The sequence below is a fragment of the Trachinotus anak genome, unplaced genomic scaffold, assembly GCF_046630095.1.
Source record: "Trachinotus anak isolate AG129_WGS33_773 ecotype Australia unplaced genomic scaffold, CSIRO_AGI_Tana_v1 ptg000023l, whole genome shotgun sequence".
Taxonomy (NCBI): Eukaryota; Metazoa; Chordata; class Actinopteri; order Carangiformes; family Carangidae; genus Trachinotus; species Trachinotus anak.
This window is the reverse complement of record NW_027273874.1, coordinates 6,241,779-6,257,133: the sequence shown is the minus strand read 5'-3', so window position 1 is coordinate 6,257,133 and position 15,355 is coordinate 6,241,779. Positions and strand designations below refer to the sequence as shown.

At 42.8% G+C, this 15,355-nt stretch overlaps 1 protein-coding gene across 3 annotated transcripts in view; it reads left to right on the top strand.

The window, feature by feature from the left end:
* The first annotated feature begins 295 nt into the window (after nt 1–295).
* clcn5b (chloride channel, voltage-sensitive 5b) overlaps nt 296–15,355 on the top strand; it is a 33,134-nt gene continuing 18,074 nt past the window's right edge. Inside the window, exons 1-4 of one of the 3 annotated variants that reach the window (XM_071459185.1) lie at nt 296–616; nt 1,199–1,351; nt 14,080–14,267; nt 15,010–15,109. In XM_071459185.1, the coding sequence (XP_071315286.1) occupies nt 1,213–1,351; nt 14,080–14,267; nt 15,010–15,109 (427 nt within the window). In that variant the 5' untranslated portion in view covers nt 296–616; nt 1,199–1,212. Of the gene's footprint in view, nt 617–901; nt 1,092–1,198; nt 1,352–10,324; nt 10,457–14,079; nt 14,268–15,009; nt 15,110–15,355 lie in introns of those variants that run through there. The other 2 variants (XM_071459184.1, XM_071459186.1) reach the window with 2 other exon arrangements.

The following is a 15,355-nucleotide window of genomic DNA, read 5'->3' as shown; positions in this document are numbered from 1 at the left end:
CAGTTGGAGGAGCGATTGCTCTTCACGCAACTCGTTTTCCTGGTTTACAGCTGGCCTCGTCAAGCCGACTGAGATTCGGCACTTCAACCGGAAATGGAGCGCTTTTGGACTTCAAATTAAAACATCACAATTCGACATTTCACTAAAAAAAAAAAAAAAAAAAAAAGATTTAATCGCATATGAATAAAATACATAGATGTGGTTGACTCGAAATGAAGAAACGATTCAGCTCTGATGTCGGGGTAATGATTTAGGAATGTGGCCTTATTAAATTCGTAAACGGAAGTCGATGCTGATTCTAACTTGACGACTGCTTTGCGCATTCAGTTTAAGTAACAAAAACAAGGCATAACTGGGGGGTCTTGCATCCAAAAAACACAATTGTGGTTTTCTTTAGTGTGTCTCTTGTTTTTTTTTTTTTTTGTTTTTGTTTTAAAGCGTGGTTTATGCTGGATAATGACGCAGGGCTTTCTCGGAGCTGCAGCCGCGGAGCTTTAAGTTTTCCTCGGCGCCTGTTGACAGAAGCAGCCCCCGCTAGTGGGAGACGGCGGCGGGGCAAATCCGAGTCACAAGACCGCTTCGCTGAGCTCGCACGGCGGCTTTTCTTCCCTCACAGGTAAAGTAAGGCCCTAAGTCAGCGTCTGCCTTCTTCATTAATGAAACCCCGCGTACACTTTAATGGTTAACTCAGTTAGCGCAGCGGTTTTATCTGTCAGTTTGTTTGACAGGTCGCTCCCGAGCCGTTAGGCTAAGCGCTTTAAGCTAGGCTAATAATCGGCTTTCCGTCGGCCGCGGGTTTTCTGCTCTGCTATTTTCGGCCAGTAACCACAGAGTTATAGGAAGAGTAGAAGTACAAAGAAGGGGCGGAAACGGTTGCGAAAACTTCCCTGGAGATGTGTTGTCATTGCTGTCAGCGATGAACCGGGCGATAGGAGCAGCTGCGGGGCGTCCCAGCCCGCAAGCTAAACACTTCCCCGGACCGCAAACGCGTCAGAGAGGGGGATAAGTAGACCGGCGCTTTAGCTTCCCTGTGGCGATGTTTCAGCTGTGGACGAGCAGGTTTCGGAAACATGCAGGCGGCAGAGGCAGAGGTAACGACAGCTGAAGGTGGATTCACCCGGGGTGGGGGGGGCGGCTTGTGGCGGCGGCGGGCCGGTCTCACGAACGGATGCTCTGCTCTTGTTGTGCTTGTAAACAGGATCTGGGAGAAGAATGGAAAACCCCGGGTACTGCACCGGGAGCTTCGACGGCCTCCATCACCCCAGCGACGATGATGACGACGAGATGGTGGACATCGCAGGGGCCACACTGGACTTCTCCACCACGGACGACGTCCCCCCTCTCAGCACAGGTGAGCTCCGTTTGTGCCCCGTCCACATGTTGCAAGGGATGGCGTGATCATAGACCTTGTAATGATCTTAATATGTGTTCAGTCTATCTACTTATTTTCCTAATTTGTCACTGTTGCATGAAAAAGTTACAAAAATGATCATTTAATCATTTAAATAGTTGTCAGTGCATTTTCTGTTGATTGATTAATTGACTAATCTTTGCAGCTGTAGTTCACTCAAATGTTGAAACAAGTAAAATGTGCATTAAATCCTGTGAGGACGTTATGAGTGTTTTAAAGTAGTGATCATGTAATCACAACTTCCCTGGTTCATCCCCAGATAAAAATCTTTGCGTGTCCTACAGCGCCTCATCATCTGTCCCCTCATTTCCTGTCGGCGCTCAACTATCCATGGCACAGGAAACGGTGTGTTGTAGGTCTGCTGCGGAGTTGTCAGCCTCACGTCATTGTCATCTCTAAGTATTGTCAGAGCAGAAACTTCAGCATTAATGTCACGTGACCACATGTGAGATGAGCTCATTTGCACGGTTCAGTGTGTGTCTGTTAGTACCCTGAGGCAGTTCTCTACTGATAACATATATCTGTGATAACAGAGTGTGTGTGTGTGTGTGTGGGGGGGGTCACATGCTCCTAGTAAGTCATGGTCACACGTCTGAATAATCAGTGAGTACATGCTCTCTTTAGCTCCTTCCACACAGAGATTGGGCTGTACCGGCGCTCCTGTGTGTGATTTATTTTTATTTTTTTAGATAACATGCCATCTTTCCAGAATCAGAGGCCCGACATGTGACATGACAGCCTCTGTGTCTGTCCCGCCATGTCTCTTCCTTCCTCCTGTCTCCCCTGCCGACATGAAGGTGGAACTGACACCTGATTTACTGTATTTTGGTGTGACGTCAGTAAAAGGGCAGAAAAACGACTATTAAAGTCAGTTATAGTATCAGCAGTGTTTGTGGTAGAAGCTGGATGACTTCCTCTAATCTGTGACATTTGCACTCTCTGTTTTTACACAAGGGCTTCCCGGTTACTAATGATGTCATCACCGATGTCACAGACTCTCTCTTAACCAACAAACTCCTTTTTCCCTGATGTAACTCAACACATGCAACACAACTTGCAGGGTTAGATATCTGAAATTAATCATTACTGGTGACTGCTCCGCTGTCATCTTTGACGTCCTGTGAGACCTCAGGAGTTCACTGAGGAGAAGCTTCAAGTTACTTTATTAGAGCAGAAATCAAACAGAAATATAAAATATAAAAAATATTAACATATAGACCAGAGAGATAAAGACCGTTGTGTGCATATTTGGCCTGAGAAAAGAGGTTTTTAGCTTTTTGTTTGTGAAGCCTGCAGATCTTGGCAAAGTTATCGCTGAGTCATTGGTATCGATTAACAACCCTGTTAACCTCCTCCCACTGCAGATGGTCCGTTGGTACTGAGGAGAAGTTTAAATCCTGCCTCAGTTCCCCTGAAAGTGAGTCTGGTTCCTTAAAGGCATTTCTTTGGGCAGAGGCAGCAGTGAACTAATAGCAGCTTTGTTTGTATGGCACCGTTACAAAGTGCTCAACACTGAATTAGACATAAACAATAATTAGGTTGCAAGAAGAATTAAAAGTACAACACAGAATATAACAGATAGGAGCACAAAAATGTGAGACCAAAACAGGCATTCAGATGTCGTTTAAGAAAAGTTCAAATATAACCTTTACACTGCGAGCAGGTTTCTTTTTTATAAAAGCAACCAAGTTGAATTGTCGAGGAGCCAATAGAGAAGGTGGAATAAATAAAAGCACTTAAGATTCTTTAGTTGCAGAAAGTTTTGTGCCATCCAACCACAACTAAACAATAAAACATGATAAAAAATAAATAAATATTTTGAGTTAAGTCCGTGTTAGTGACAGACTGGTAACTGCTGACAATATTTTGATGGGTTTTTCTTCCCTCGTCTAAACAGAAAGATACTGAACCAGCGCCTTATACTGACTTAAACTTGTTCTGTTCTTCCAGTAGTTTTGCGACAAACACCCTGACAGTCCAAGTTGTTTCTTATGTAGAAAAGCTTCTTGAATTGTTACCAATACACGTGGCCTCATTTATTAAAATGCAGGTGTAAACATTGCAGTGTTTGCTCTTCACAAACGTAATTTCAAGCCTCTTCCTGACTTTTCTCTGCAGATAAGATATTATGATTTTTCCCGCACATTAAAAGTAATTGGACAAACATTGTAAAGTGCGATGGAAACTGTAACGATGGGACTGGAACCAGTTATTGCTGGTGTCATAGTGACGTGGCCTGTTCCACTGTTAAAATGAAACAAGATCTCAGCCAGAATAAGACTCCAACTGTAATTAATGTTCAGGCAAGACAAGGATTTATATTCCCATGAGAAAAGCATTGACAGCCAGTGATCTCAGGTCTGACTGGTTACTACTGATGTCACTGCGACATCACCACCATCGTGCCCTCCCCACTAATTGAAACTGAGAGAGAAAACTGTGCCAACAGGAAGGAAGTCTGGAGATGAGATTCTGTCTCAGTGAATGAATCTGCCGCCGTTGGGCTGAACCAGTGTTTGAACCACCGTGTCAGCTTTGTGAGGAGAGAAGAAATGCAGCCTTGTTTTCAAACTGTCAACCCTGTATTTTAAAAATTACACAGCGGGCTGTGAAAGAAAATCATAAGCCAGAGAGCGAGTCTGATGTGATTCAGCTCAGACAGAAACTCAAGAATCAGCAAAACTGGAGTAGTAATGTTTCCGTCAGACAGTAGTGCTTCGCTTCATGGCCTCAGACTGATTATATCATTATGTGTCAGGCTCAGGGGAAATCAGGGGGTTTTTTGGTCGGGAGGGCTGCTTAATTTCACCCGCCACCGCGCAGAATTGATCATTAAAAGTTACTCTGCAGCCGTTTTTATCTCCGATGGCAGAAGTCAGCTCGTGCAGACATCCAAAATTTAGACAAAAACATGCATTCTGAGCTGTGTCTCAAATAGCAAAAAGCCTTTTGTGACCGTTTAGATTAACATCATCTGAACTCGCATTTTATTTCCTGCCTTTTTTTTTTTTTTTTTTAGGGCATTTCAGCTCACACTTCCTCCTTTTCTTTTCCCTCTTGAGGCGAGTGTTGTTCAGTTCCCTAACAGCTCATTAGCGTGCACTTGAACTCGTTGCCAAGCAAGTCTCCTTAAAAGCCGTCCTCGGTGCAGCCGTAATCAGCCGTGTGTAACCTGATGTTCAGGGGCTCATTAGCCTCCAGGGTTTAGAGAGGAGAGTTTGGGTTAGGGAGGGATTAAAATCAAGGTCCTCTGATCCCTCTGCTGACCACTAATGTGCAACAGTGCTGTTTCTGAGCAAGGCAGCAACCTCTAATTGCCCCTGTTGCAGAGTATTTGCTGGATGAACTAACTCTTGAACAGACTGAAGCATTAAAAGAGTCGCTGTAGCTCAGATTTTGTTGTGTTATCAGAAGAACGACCACCTTTCCCAGGAGAACCTGCGCTCTCTGCAGAAAGTGAGCGTGTTGCTGCGTGTCCCCGTCGTCTCACTTTGTTCCCTTTTTTTTTTTTTTTTTTTAAAGAACACAAAGACAGAAACTATGTGATAACACCACTTGACAACAGCAAAAATGCATGAAGACGAAACTTGGAGCTAAGACCACATACTGACCCAGGAACAGATGTGTATTGTGTACTTACAACTGCTAACTGATGTACCATAATTAGCGGGTCATTTATTGGTCTTTAACTGCTCAACACTTCACCTCATAGTTATCCACGCCATATCCTCCAACATCAATACTGCACCATCGTGTTCTGGTAAAATGTGAGCATTCAACATTTACAAGTGTTGACTGTTGACACCACTTGACCCCCCGCTGTCATCTGCGTAATGTTTTATTGACGAGGAAACAGATGGAGAGATAGCTGTGGCCTGGATCTCGAAATGACTAGTGACACACGCATCTTGTTTCAGCTCATGTGTTATTGAGAAACACTTTTTAAAAATGATTGCGCAGCCAGTAAATATTGTGTAAGTGTTGATCTCCTTCAAAAGATATATTTGTGGTTTTAAGAACCAGAAACTATCTCAGTGTAGTTTTATATCTCCTCTCCCAGGCTTCTCTCTGGAGCTCTGGCAACAATAGGCCAGTGAGCCAATCAGAAGAGAGGACCTGAGCCTCTCTTCTGATTGGCTGACTGGTTTCTGAGTGAAAAATATAGCAGATTTCAGGTAAACACTCAGAGAAACCAAATCCTGACGGCTGGTTTTAAGGCTCAGTTTCTGAATACAGGCTGTGTGCATTTATCTGTGGACTGAGGCTTTGATACTTTCACAGTATTAATACAGAACCTAGACCTGTTGTTTTTAATTAAAAAACACGTGGACATCTACCTTTATATGTGGGACCTTTAAGAACTACAGGAGTCCCTTAGGTTTTCACAAAATCATTATCAAGGGGAAAAAGTAGTTTATAGATGTGACTGGATCTCATCCAGCCTCGAGGAGGTGGAAAAATTCACCCAAAAACCGCATCAGGAAGAAAACTGGACCAAATTTTGTGAGAGGGAATTCCCCGCCAAAATGACAAAGCAAAAAGCAACATGAGGTGAACATCGCTCTTACTACAGTATATGTTTTATAGCTACACTTCACTCACTGGGTAAACTCTGGAAACTGGCCTCAATGTGTGAGTTCATTTGCTTTTTCTTGTTTTTGTGGTTTATGAGGCTTTTGCATTTGTGGTTTGCTTACATTACCCTTTTTACTGCAGTTAATTTGTTTGTGTCCACTCCTTTGGTTTATCACAGGTGTACAACTAAAGTTTGTCAGTGTTGCCAATAATCTTTTTATTGCCAGCTGTATTGACATGACATCCCCCTCAGTGTTGCAGGCAGCAGGCTTCGTTAGTGAGGCCGTCAGCGCTTTAACTGGTGGTGACAACAGGATATAATGATTGACAGGGCATGAGTCACAGCTCAGGGAACAGTGTGTCTGACTGTGTGGAATTGGGTGGAACAGGAAAGACGGAAGGTGAAAAAATAGAAAAGAGATGAGTGAGTGGTTCAGATGAATAAAAGGAAAAGCAGCCATTTTTTAGGTGAGCAGATTTTTAAAAGACCAATAAACTGCGGAGTTAAACGTTGACCTGGGTTATCCCGGCTCTTTTCTTATGGGATGTTTCAAAACTTAGCTCACAACGCAGGTTTCTCCAGACTTTGGGTCGAGTAGAGGTCGCCCGGGGACATTTGGAAAGCCGTGAATTTCATAACAGCTGTTAATCGGTCTCGGCTTTGCCTCTGTCGTCGTAAAAATTCCTCCTACATCCATGCAAGGAAGAAGGGATTTGCTTAGTACACATAGTGTTCCTGTTACTGCAATGCCCTCTTTCACATTCACATTCATACAGCTGGGAGCTGCCAGTGTAACCACAGAGTCACTAGTAAACCCCAACAAGCTCCACTGGTTCAGTCAGAGGTGAAGTGAAGCTTCTAATAGAAAAACAAAAGTAAAGGGTTGGTTAACCCAGACAGGCAAGTGGCATCAATGTCATTATCAAACCCAACCTTTACAAGGTGTGACTCACAGTCATGGCCACTGAGAAGAGCCTCGAGCACTAATGGTTGTTTTAATCTTTACATTATGAAGAGCTGGGTATCCTGTGAAACAGGGCTGCAAATAACCAAGACTTTCAATATTAATTCACATCCTGTTTTCTAGATGAATTGATTGTTAGAAATGTGAAATATGGAATATTAAGAAAAAAGTGAAAAGTGCTGAACACAAGTTCCCAAAACCACAATTTCTGCTTTTATGTGACAAACAGTCTTAAAGCTTAAAGTAAAAAAAATCAGCAAATCCTCACTTTGAGAAGCTGGAACCAGAAAATGTTTAATAAAAAATGACTTTAATCATCCAAACAGTTGCTGATGCATTTTTTTTCCAACTTTTCCTTCACTAGTCGACTAATTAACTGGTCGTTTCAGCTCTAATTTGATATCAGTGGTGTAACGATACCAGAGTTTTATCAACTACCAAAGCTGATGTCTTGACACCTAAATCTGGTGGGTATCAACATGTATGAACCTTTTCTTTCATAAATAAAGTATGACAAACCACTTTTTATCAGAAAGAACTTTGCCTAAATCTAATTTGAATTAGAAAAGTTTTCTGTCGTAGATCAAGCAGTCGATGTCAACTTTCAGGACTTGACGCATTTTGATTAATACTGCTGCCTGTTTCGTTTGGTATTTCAAAAAGGTGTTTAGGTTCAGTACCCAGCCTCAGTGTGTAAAGATATGTTGCTAAAACAGTTTTTTAAAAGCTGCTTTGTGCTGATAAAGACATACGGCTCTTGGCTCTACAAAAACGCTGCAGATAGCAGCGATGAATCCACTTTCATTTTTTTCCGCATCAATGTTTTTCACATTAGTTCAGGCTGTATCATCGGTTTCGGTTCAACAAAACACCAGCGACAGAATTCCTCAGATGTTCCTCCTTTGCTTCCTCTCCTGTAATGTCCGAGCCAGATTTGTATGAAGCTTTTCTCTGTGGTCCTGCTGCTCCAGAGTTGCGTCATATGATTTTTAAAGTTTCTTTCCAGCATGTGGAAACCTTTATGAAAATTAATTGAATCAACTGCAGAGACATTCCATCTTTATTCAATTTCCTCTGACCCAGTAAATATGATTTTAAAATCTTCCACTTTTCGAAGTCACATCAGTCCACGGTATCAGCGTGTTCCACAGACGCTTGTTTTGCATCACGGGGGTGACATGAGACGCCAGTTCCCATGGCAACCAGACCTTAGGAGTTCAAAGTTCAAACCCTTGCTGGAGACTGTGTGTGTGTGCGTGTCTGTAACTGTCTTGCTGTCAGCCTTTTTTTTTTATATATATGTGTGTGTGTGTGTAAATCACTCTGCAGTAGATAACACACTGCGCAGGCTTTGGCAGACAGCACTGCGGTCATATGATGGAGAGAGTGTGTCGAGTTTTCTGTAAGGAATTAAGGGTGGGTGTGTGTTGCTCCTTCTGTAAATATGTAAGATTATAGTCATGTTCAGCCCCTCGGGACAAACACACACACACACACACACACACACACACACACACACAGCTCTGCAGGACATCTCTTGCTGGAACTGACCCATTTTATGAGCGGTGCAGCTACACACTGGATCAGTTTGCACGGTTCTTTTTGCAGTTGAAGTTGTCGACCAGATTCTTGTGTATTTGTGCCACAGAACCACCATGTTGTCCTGTTTTCTTTATTAGTGTGTGTGTGTGTTTATCTGTGAACTTTGTGATGGACTGTGTACCTCTCTGTCTCTCTCTGTGCATGCTGGGTTTGCCTCCCTGCTTGGCCACGTGCATAGAAAGTGGATGGAAAGAACATTTTCTTTCACTTGCTTGACTGACATTTTAAATGAAACTCCGTAGCACCCCTGCACGGCACAAATGACTGTTTGGCACCAGCTTACCACTTGTATTTCCTGTTAATTTGTCATGTTGAGAAAAACACATTTTGGCTTGTGGTTTTTCATCAGGGTCTCTAGTTACTCTCAGTACTTCACGTGTCTGCAGTGCAGTTGTGACTGTTGCGACAGACTGTTTTCCGTCTTTGTGCTCACTTCAAGTAGGTGAAGCTGTGCCAGAAACCTCCTCTTGTGCTTTCTACAACTGAAAGAACCCATTTCATTCATTTTCATTTCTCTAAGGCTCGAGTAGACATGCTTTTTTGTTCTGTCTCAAAGTACAAGTCAAATCACTTCGTTTTTGCAGAAAGGCCATTTATGCTGTAAAACTGTCTTTGGCTTTGCCCCCCCCCCCCCCCCCCCCCCCCCCCCAAGAAAACCAAGCCATCAGTGAGAAAGTAAAGAGTTAAACTGCCACAGTCCTGTCCCAACTTTTAAGAAGTCACCACTGCCAAAGGAATTTGACTGTGGTTTAGCTCTATCTACTTTAAATATACAGTTTTCTATATCTCATGGGGTTGTAAGTATGACTTTTGTGTGAGAGGAAGGAAGGTAACAGTTCTCCTGAGGTCACAGCAGAGGGTAAGCACCACTGAGGTCTGAATTTAGGTTCATCATTCAGGCTCGCTGGCCCAGTTCAGACCTGGTATCAACATCTGTCTCAGTTCAGGCGTGAACACACCCAAGACGCATTCGCATTTGAGATCTGATCACTCAAGACCACATTCTTTTGGTTTTAAACCAGGTGTGGGAGGCGACCTGGTAGCTGAGGATGCAGACTGTGTGGGCACCAGTGCTGAGCAGGCTGGTCCCTGGTCTGACTCCCAGCCAGACATATTCGTTCCTGCATGTCAGTCCCCTGCTCTGTCCCATTTCCTGTCACTCTCCACTGTTCTACAAATGCCTAAAAACGAATGGGGAAAAAAAAAAAAACAGGTGTGAACAGACGTACGTAGAGCTGCCCACTCGTGATCGGATCACTGAAGACTCATTTTCATACCAGGTCTGACTTGGAGTGCAGTTTGGTTTGTTTGAACCAGGCGCAGCTATTCATTTTGTGAACTATAGCTGTCGCTTTTTTCAAATATTACATCCGATTTTTCAGATTTCTCTCACAGCTTTTCAGTGTTTGATATTTCAAAGGGTTTCGCTCCCTGAATGGACGGAATAGAAAGAAAGTGGAGCCACAACCTGACCCTGTCACCAAGCACTGTGTCACACAATCTCTCTTCCTGACAGACATCAGAGTCCCACAGGATTCAAAGGGTCAAAGACCTTATAAACATGTTACCTCATTTTTACACAGCCACCCACTGCAGCCAATCAGGGAGAGCTCACGAACACCCTCAGCCTATTAAAACCATTTCCCACCGGCTCAGCAAGCCATCATCTACTTCCCAGACAAATTAGCCAATCATTACTCAGCTGCAAAGCTCTGTGGGTGTGCTCTGCTGGAGTCCACTTCCTAGTGGAGTTCAGATGAGGGAAGAGATTCCCAGTTTGAGTTGTATCATTGCCTGTGGATGCTGTGCTTTGCGGGTGGGGGGGGGGTGTGGGTCCAGGAATAAAATATGGTCTGGGAGTTCTGGACTAAGCAGCTGGATGAGGAGGAGCTGGTTGAAAACGGTGAGTTTGAGTCTTCGATTGTAGCTGTGGAGTTTTCTGAGAAAGGCTGTACTCTGCTCACAGGCTGTTGTAAATGAGACGTGAGTGTTAAATGCAGCTGGAATTCAAGGAAAGACTGTTTTCATCTCCTGACACACTCTCTCGCTTGCAGCTGATTGTATTTCCTGAGCTTCACCACAGCTACTGTGTGTGTGTGTGTGTGTGTGTGTGTGTGTGTGTGTGTGTGTGTGTGTGTGTGTGTGTGTGTGTGTGTGTGTGTGTGTGTGTGTGTGTGTGCTGTTAAATGCGTTTTAATTGCCTAAAGTTTTACAACAGAAAGTGGCTTTATTGTGATTTAGCTGATACCTTTAACTGTGTCGTTTAATCATTAAGAACATTTACCACCCATCAACCTCGGAGTCATGTGGTCAGTGTTTGTGTGCTGTAGAGCCTGTGTGTGTGTCTGTCCCTGTGTATACAGCTGTTTTAGTCGCTGGATTTGACACAGAGGTCAACAGACAACAGATACATGATAAATTGAAAACACTCTTATCTGTGTGTTGTGTGTATGTGTGTGTTGGTTTATTTCCAATTTCATTCGCATCAGAGGTTGTTGTTCACATAGAAGCTGTTGTGTCTTTTTATTCGGTCGTGACCACACAGCTGAGGTCAAACTCATAACTGCACTGTTTTCTTCTGTTGGCTTTGCCTTTTATGTGAGTTCATTCCTGAATATTAACAGCTTTTTTTAAACACATTTGATTATTATTATTATTATTATTATTATTATTATTATTATTATTGACTTTGTTTTTCAGGCGAATCTCATTCTAATCTAATTTATGAGAGGGACCTGAATGTACAAAAAACCTGAATAACTCAATTTATGAACAGATAGCTCAAGAATAATTACAATACAATCTAAGCTGTATGACAATTAAAATGACAAATTGTAATTAAAATAATACAGAAGGAAAATTACCTTGGTTTAATCTTAATTTCCTTTGTGTGTTAGGCTGAATATTTTCGTTTCTGTGTCCTTGCATCACATGTGATCCTTTAAGACTTGCAAATGACAAATTCCTGTTGGTGTTATTCTTTCCGAGCGTGTGTGGGTTACTTCTCAAGGCTTTGCTCGGTCTTTGTTTTGGCTGTCACGAATAAGGTGAAAGACCAGAAGGACCCTCTATATCCCCACCAAGGCCAGTGTCAAACAAGATACACCAGACTTCAGAGAAAATAAATTCAGATTTATTGTAAGTGATCCAGATCTGCCCCTAAATTGAAAGGGTTCTTCACTGGCCCATGACCCACCCCTCCGCCAAATTCGGTGCAATTCGGTTGAGTCCTTTTTGTGTAATCCTGCTGACAAATACGCATCTTTATACTCACCAACAAATTCATTCATTTGAACTTCAACCATTATGTCCCTTTGTTTTTTAAAGTGCTAACCAAGTGTGATTGTTGTTAACCTTTGCCCTCCCTCCAGTCATCTTGTTAAGACCTGGGTTGTGTTACATTACAGTTTTCATTACTATCAGCTGACTCCTGTCTTTGTAAACTCGTCGCCGGTGATGTGTTTCGTAACCGGAGACAGAGTTTTGTAACCTAAGGAAGGAATAACCTGGCTAAGATACAAACAATAAACAGTTCAGTCACATGAGGTGCTGTCAGGTTACCTGTGAGCAAGGCACTTTAACCCCCAGCTGCTCCAGTACACAACTGAGGGAAGTGGGCATGAAGAATTTTTTTATCCAGGAGTGACTTTATGAGGAAGTGGTTCTTTTCTTTAGTTTTCAGTGTACTCTGACTTCCCTTCTAATTCATAGAAGTGACTCAGACATGTGAAAAACTGTCACTTCTGTTTGTCTGTTATCACACGTGGAGTATTGCTGGAATTCACAGTTGATATCACAGATCACTTTCATCAACCGAATTTGTAGCTATGATGGAAATAATTATGGAATGTGATTATTAATTCAGCAATAATGTAAAGTATTAAATGTACACTTGTAGTTTTTCAGTGCAGAAGCAGTTTGGGGGAATTTGCTGTATAGTTATTTTAGTTGGAATAGAAACAGGTTGATTTTTTAATGTGACAGGTTTTCTTGTTTGCTGGTGTCTCGGTGACAGAGACAGACAAAGAGCGTTTAATTCATTCACCTGGGACATTCTTGGAGCTGATTCATCTTTAAAACCAGTCGAACTAGTCGGCCCAGGTGTGTACATGCCTCTTTCGCTTTAATGCGTGGCAGCTTCCCCCTCCCTCAGTGTCATGTTGGAAATGTCACTGACATTTGTGAAGCGATGTAAAGATGCTGAAGATTTCATCATTTCAAGATAGAAAACGTGAAGGAAATCAATCAGAGCAGCCGTTGTTATTCCCACCTCATGTGTGAATGTGAGATGTGGTTGCACGAGCTTTAAGGTCTCCTGCAGCAGCGAGCTACAACAGAGCCTACACCTGAGTGACACTCGTGTCTATCATCTAGCTTTTAGATCCTCATCAGCTCATCAACAGACAGGAAGCGCCTCCTCCATCTCCATTATTTACATTTGCATCATGTCTTAGATTAATACTCAAATGAAAACTTCTTTACGTCTGCCTGATGACTTGTCTCCAGCCTCGGCTCTGCTCTGTTGTGGGCTGACATTTCCTGTTTCTGTGGAGCGCTGCTTTTGAGTGGTTGCTGCTGTCTGGTATTTGGTGCTGACTGCAGCTCCAACTCTGCCACGTACTGAAGCTCCTTTGTTGTGGGCCACTTGAGAGAAATGCAGCTGGAGCTTTTTTTTTTTTTTTTTCCATCTAAAGAACGGTGTTATCAATATAACAGCAACAGGTTACAATACACATTTTGCGTTGCTCTTTTGTGCACTGTTCTGCAGTAACAGTTTGCTACCCCTAGCACTTTCTCAAGGCTCTTTCTGCATGAGTCAGTGGTGTAGGAATTTTAGATGCACTGAGTTGTGAACTCCAGGTTATTGATTTTTCAACAGTGTTGATTTTTGCCCCACTGCACATCCAACATTGTTCAGTCATATTTTTTTTTGATTGATATCCAAAATATCTCAACAGCTGCTCCTAATACACAGTCTCCAAAGAATTTTCACACTTTGTGCAGCCATTTGTTTTCAACTCCGATCGTAAATAATCAAACTTCCACTTCTGCCATTATGTGTAGGACTTCAGGTAAAGTGACCAGCTGTATTTTGTGAGGTGTAATTAAATCTGCAGTCTTGCATTGAGGCTTTATGTTGCTGAACTTGTGACTTGCCCATAGTTATATTTGTGCCCATCTTTGATTATAGACTAGATATTGGCTTATTTGGAAATAGCGTCACACTGAGATCAAAAGAAACTCGGTGCATGTGTGGGAAACAGGAGAGCTCTGACACCTCAGAGTTCTGACCACACAAACAAACAAACAAACAAAATAAACACAAGTAACATCAAAGTTCAGTTTCAATAAGAGGATTTCAATAACGCTGAACAATATGAACACAGAGCATAAAGGGAGGAACAGTGTGGTAGCAAACAAGAGGCTGGTGTCTGTGAGTGACGATGTTATTGTGCGACTAAAATGTGTGTCTCTCCCTCCCTCTCTCTCTCTCTCTCTCTCCCTCTCCCTCTCCCTCTTTCCCAGGAGGTTATGAGGAGTACAACAGCAGCAGCAGCAGCAGCAGCAGCAGAGCAGCCGGTATGAACGGTAACGGCCCCACTAAGCTTGTGGATCCACTGGAGGACCCGCTGCCCGGACTGGGCACCTACGAAGACTTCAACACCATCGACTGGGTGAGAGAGAAGAGCAAGGACCGCGACAGACACAGAGAGGTATGAAGAAGAGCGTTGTGTGTTTTTTAGAGGACGGCAAACTGAAGTTCAGTCAGCAGAAAGACCTGTTTACTTCACTTTAGTGAAGGTGATGAATCACAGCAGGGTATTAAAGTTCTAATCAGCAGTTTATGGATAAAGCTCTTATTGTGAAACTCCACATGAGGAATCAAATACTACACACAGACATGAATAGGAATGTGTCAAGTCTGAACTCCAGATTGTGGTCACTGGAACAGGAAACAAGCACCATGTCGAACCTCTGTTTATGCAGAGAGTGGCATCTTGCTCTTCACTCGCTGCTTGTTGTTGTATTGTTTGTGTTGCACAACATATTCACACATGGAAACTGGAGAACTAATTATGCCCCTTGCTTTGTAAAGGAGTGGATGCCTTTGGACTTTGTGGTCCAATTCCACAGCCTGATAGATGAGACACTTAGCTGATCCTGATGTGGGAAACTGAAGTGTTATAGCAGCAGATCAATGAGCATAAAAAAACCAAACAAAAATACAAAATAAAAGCTGTAAAGCTGTAAAAAGCCATGTACACGAGAGTATCTGAGATCAGTGGCTTTTGTTTTAGCACTGAAGCAGCAACATGGATATAAATTATCACTAATGTAATGTAATACAGGATATGAACAACAACAGCAACTTAATGATGATGATGATGATGATGATGATGATGATGATGATGATCACTTTCAGATATTGACCCCTTCATCTCTGTCTCCATGCAGATCACCAATAAGAGCAGACAGTCGACTGTGGCTCTGCTGCACAGCGTCAGTGATGCCTTCTCTGGGTGGCTGCTCATGCTGCTGGTGGGACTCATGTCAGGTAGTGCACACACACACACACACACACACACACACACACACACACACCATATGTCGCATTGTTTCTGGAAAAACACTGGGTGGTTGGATTTATTTTTAAAGGTATGTTATTTATTTTACAGCTCAGCACACCACAAGCCAGACTCCCCTCACCTCATTTGCATGTGGGCGGTAACGTTCAATGGCACACAGCTAAAAACCACAACAACCCAAACTCTCTGTGTAGCCAGACAAGTGCAGTGTTTTG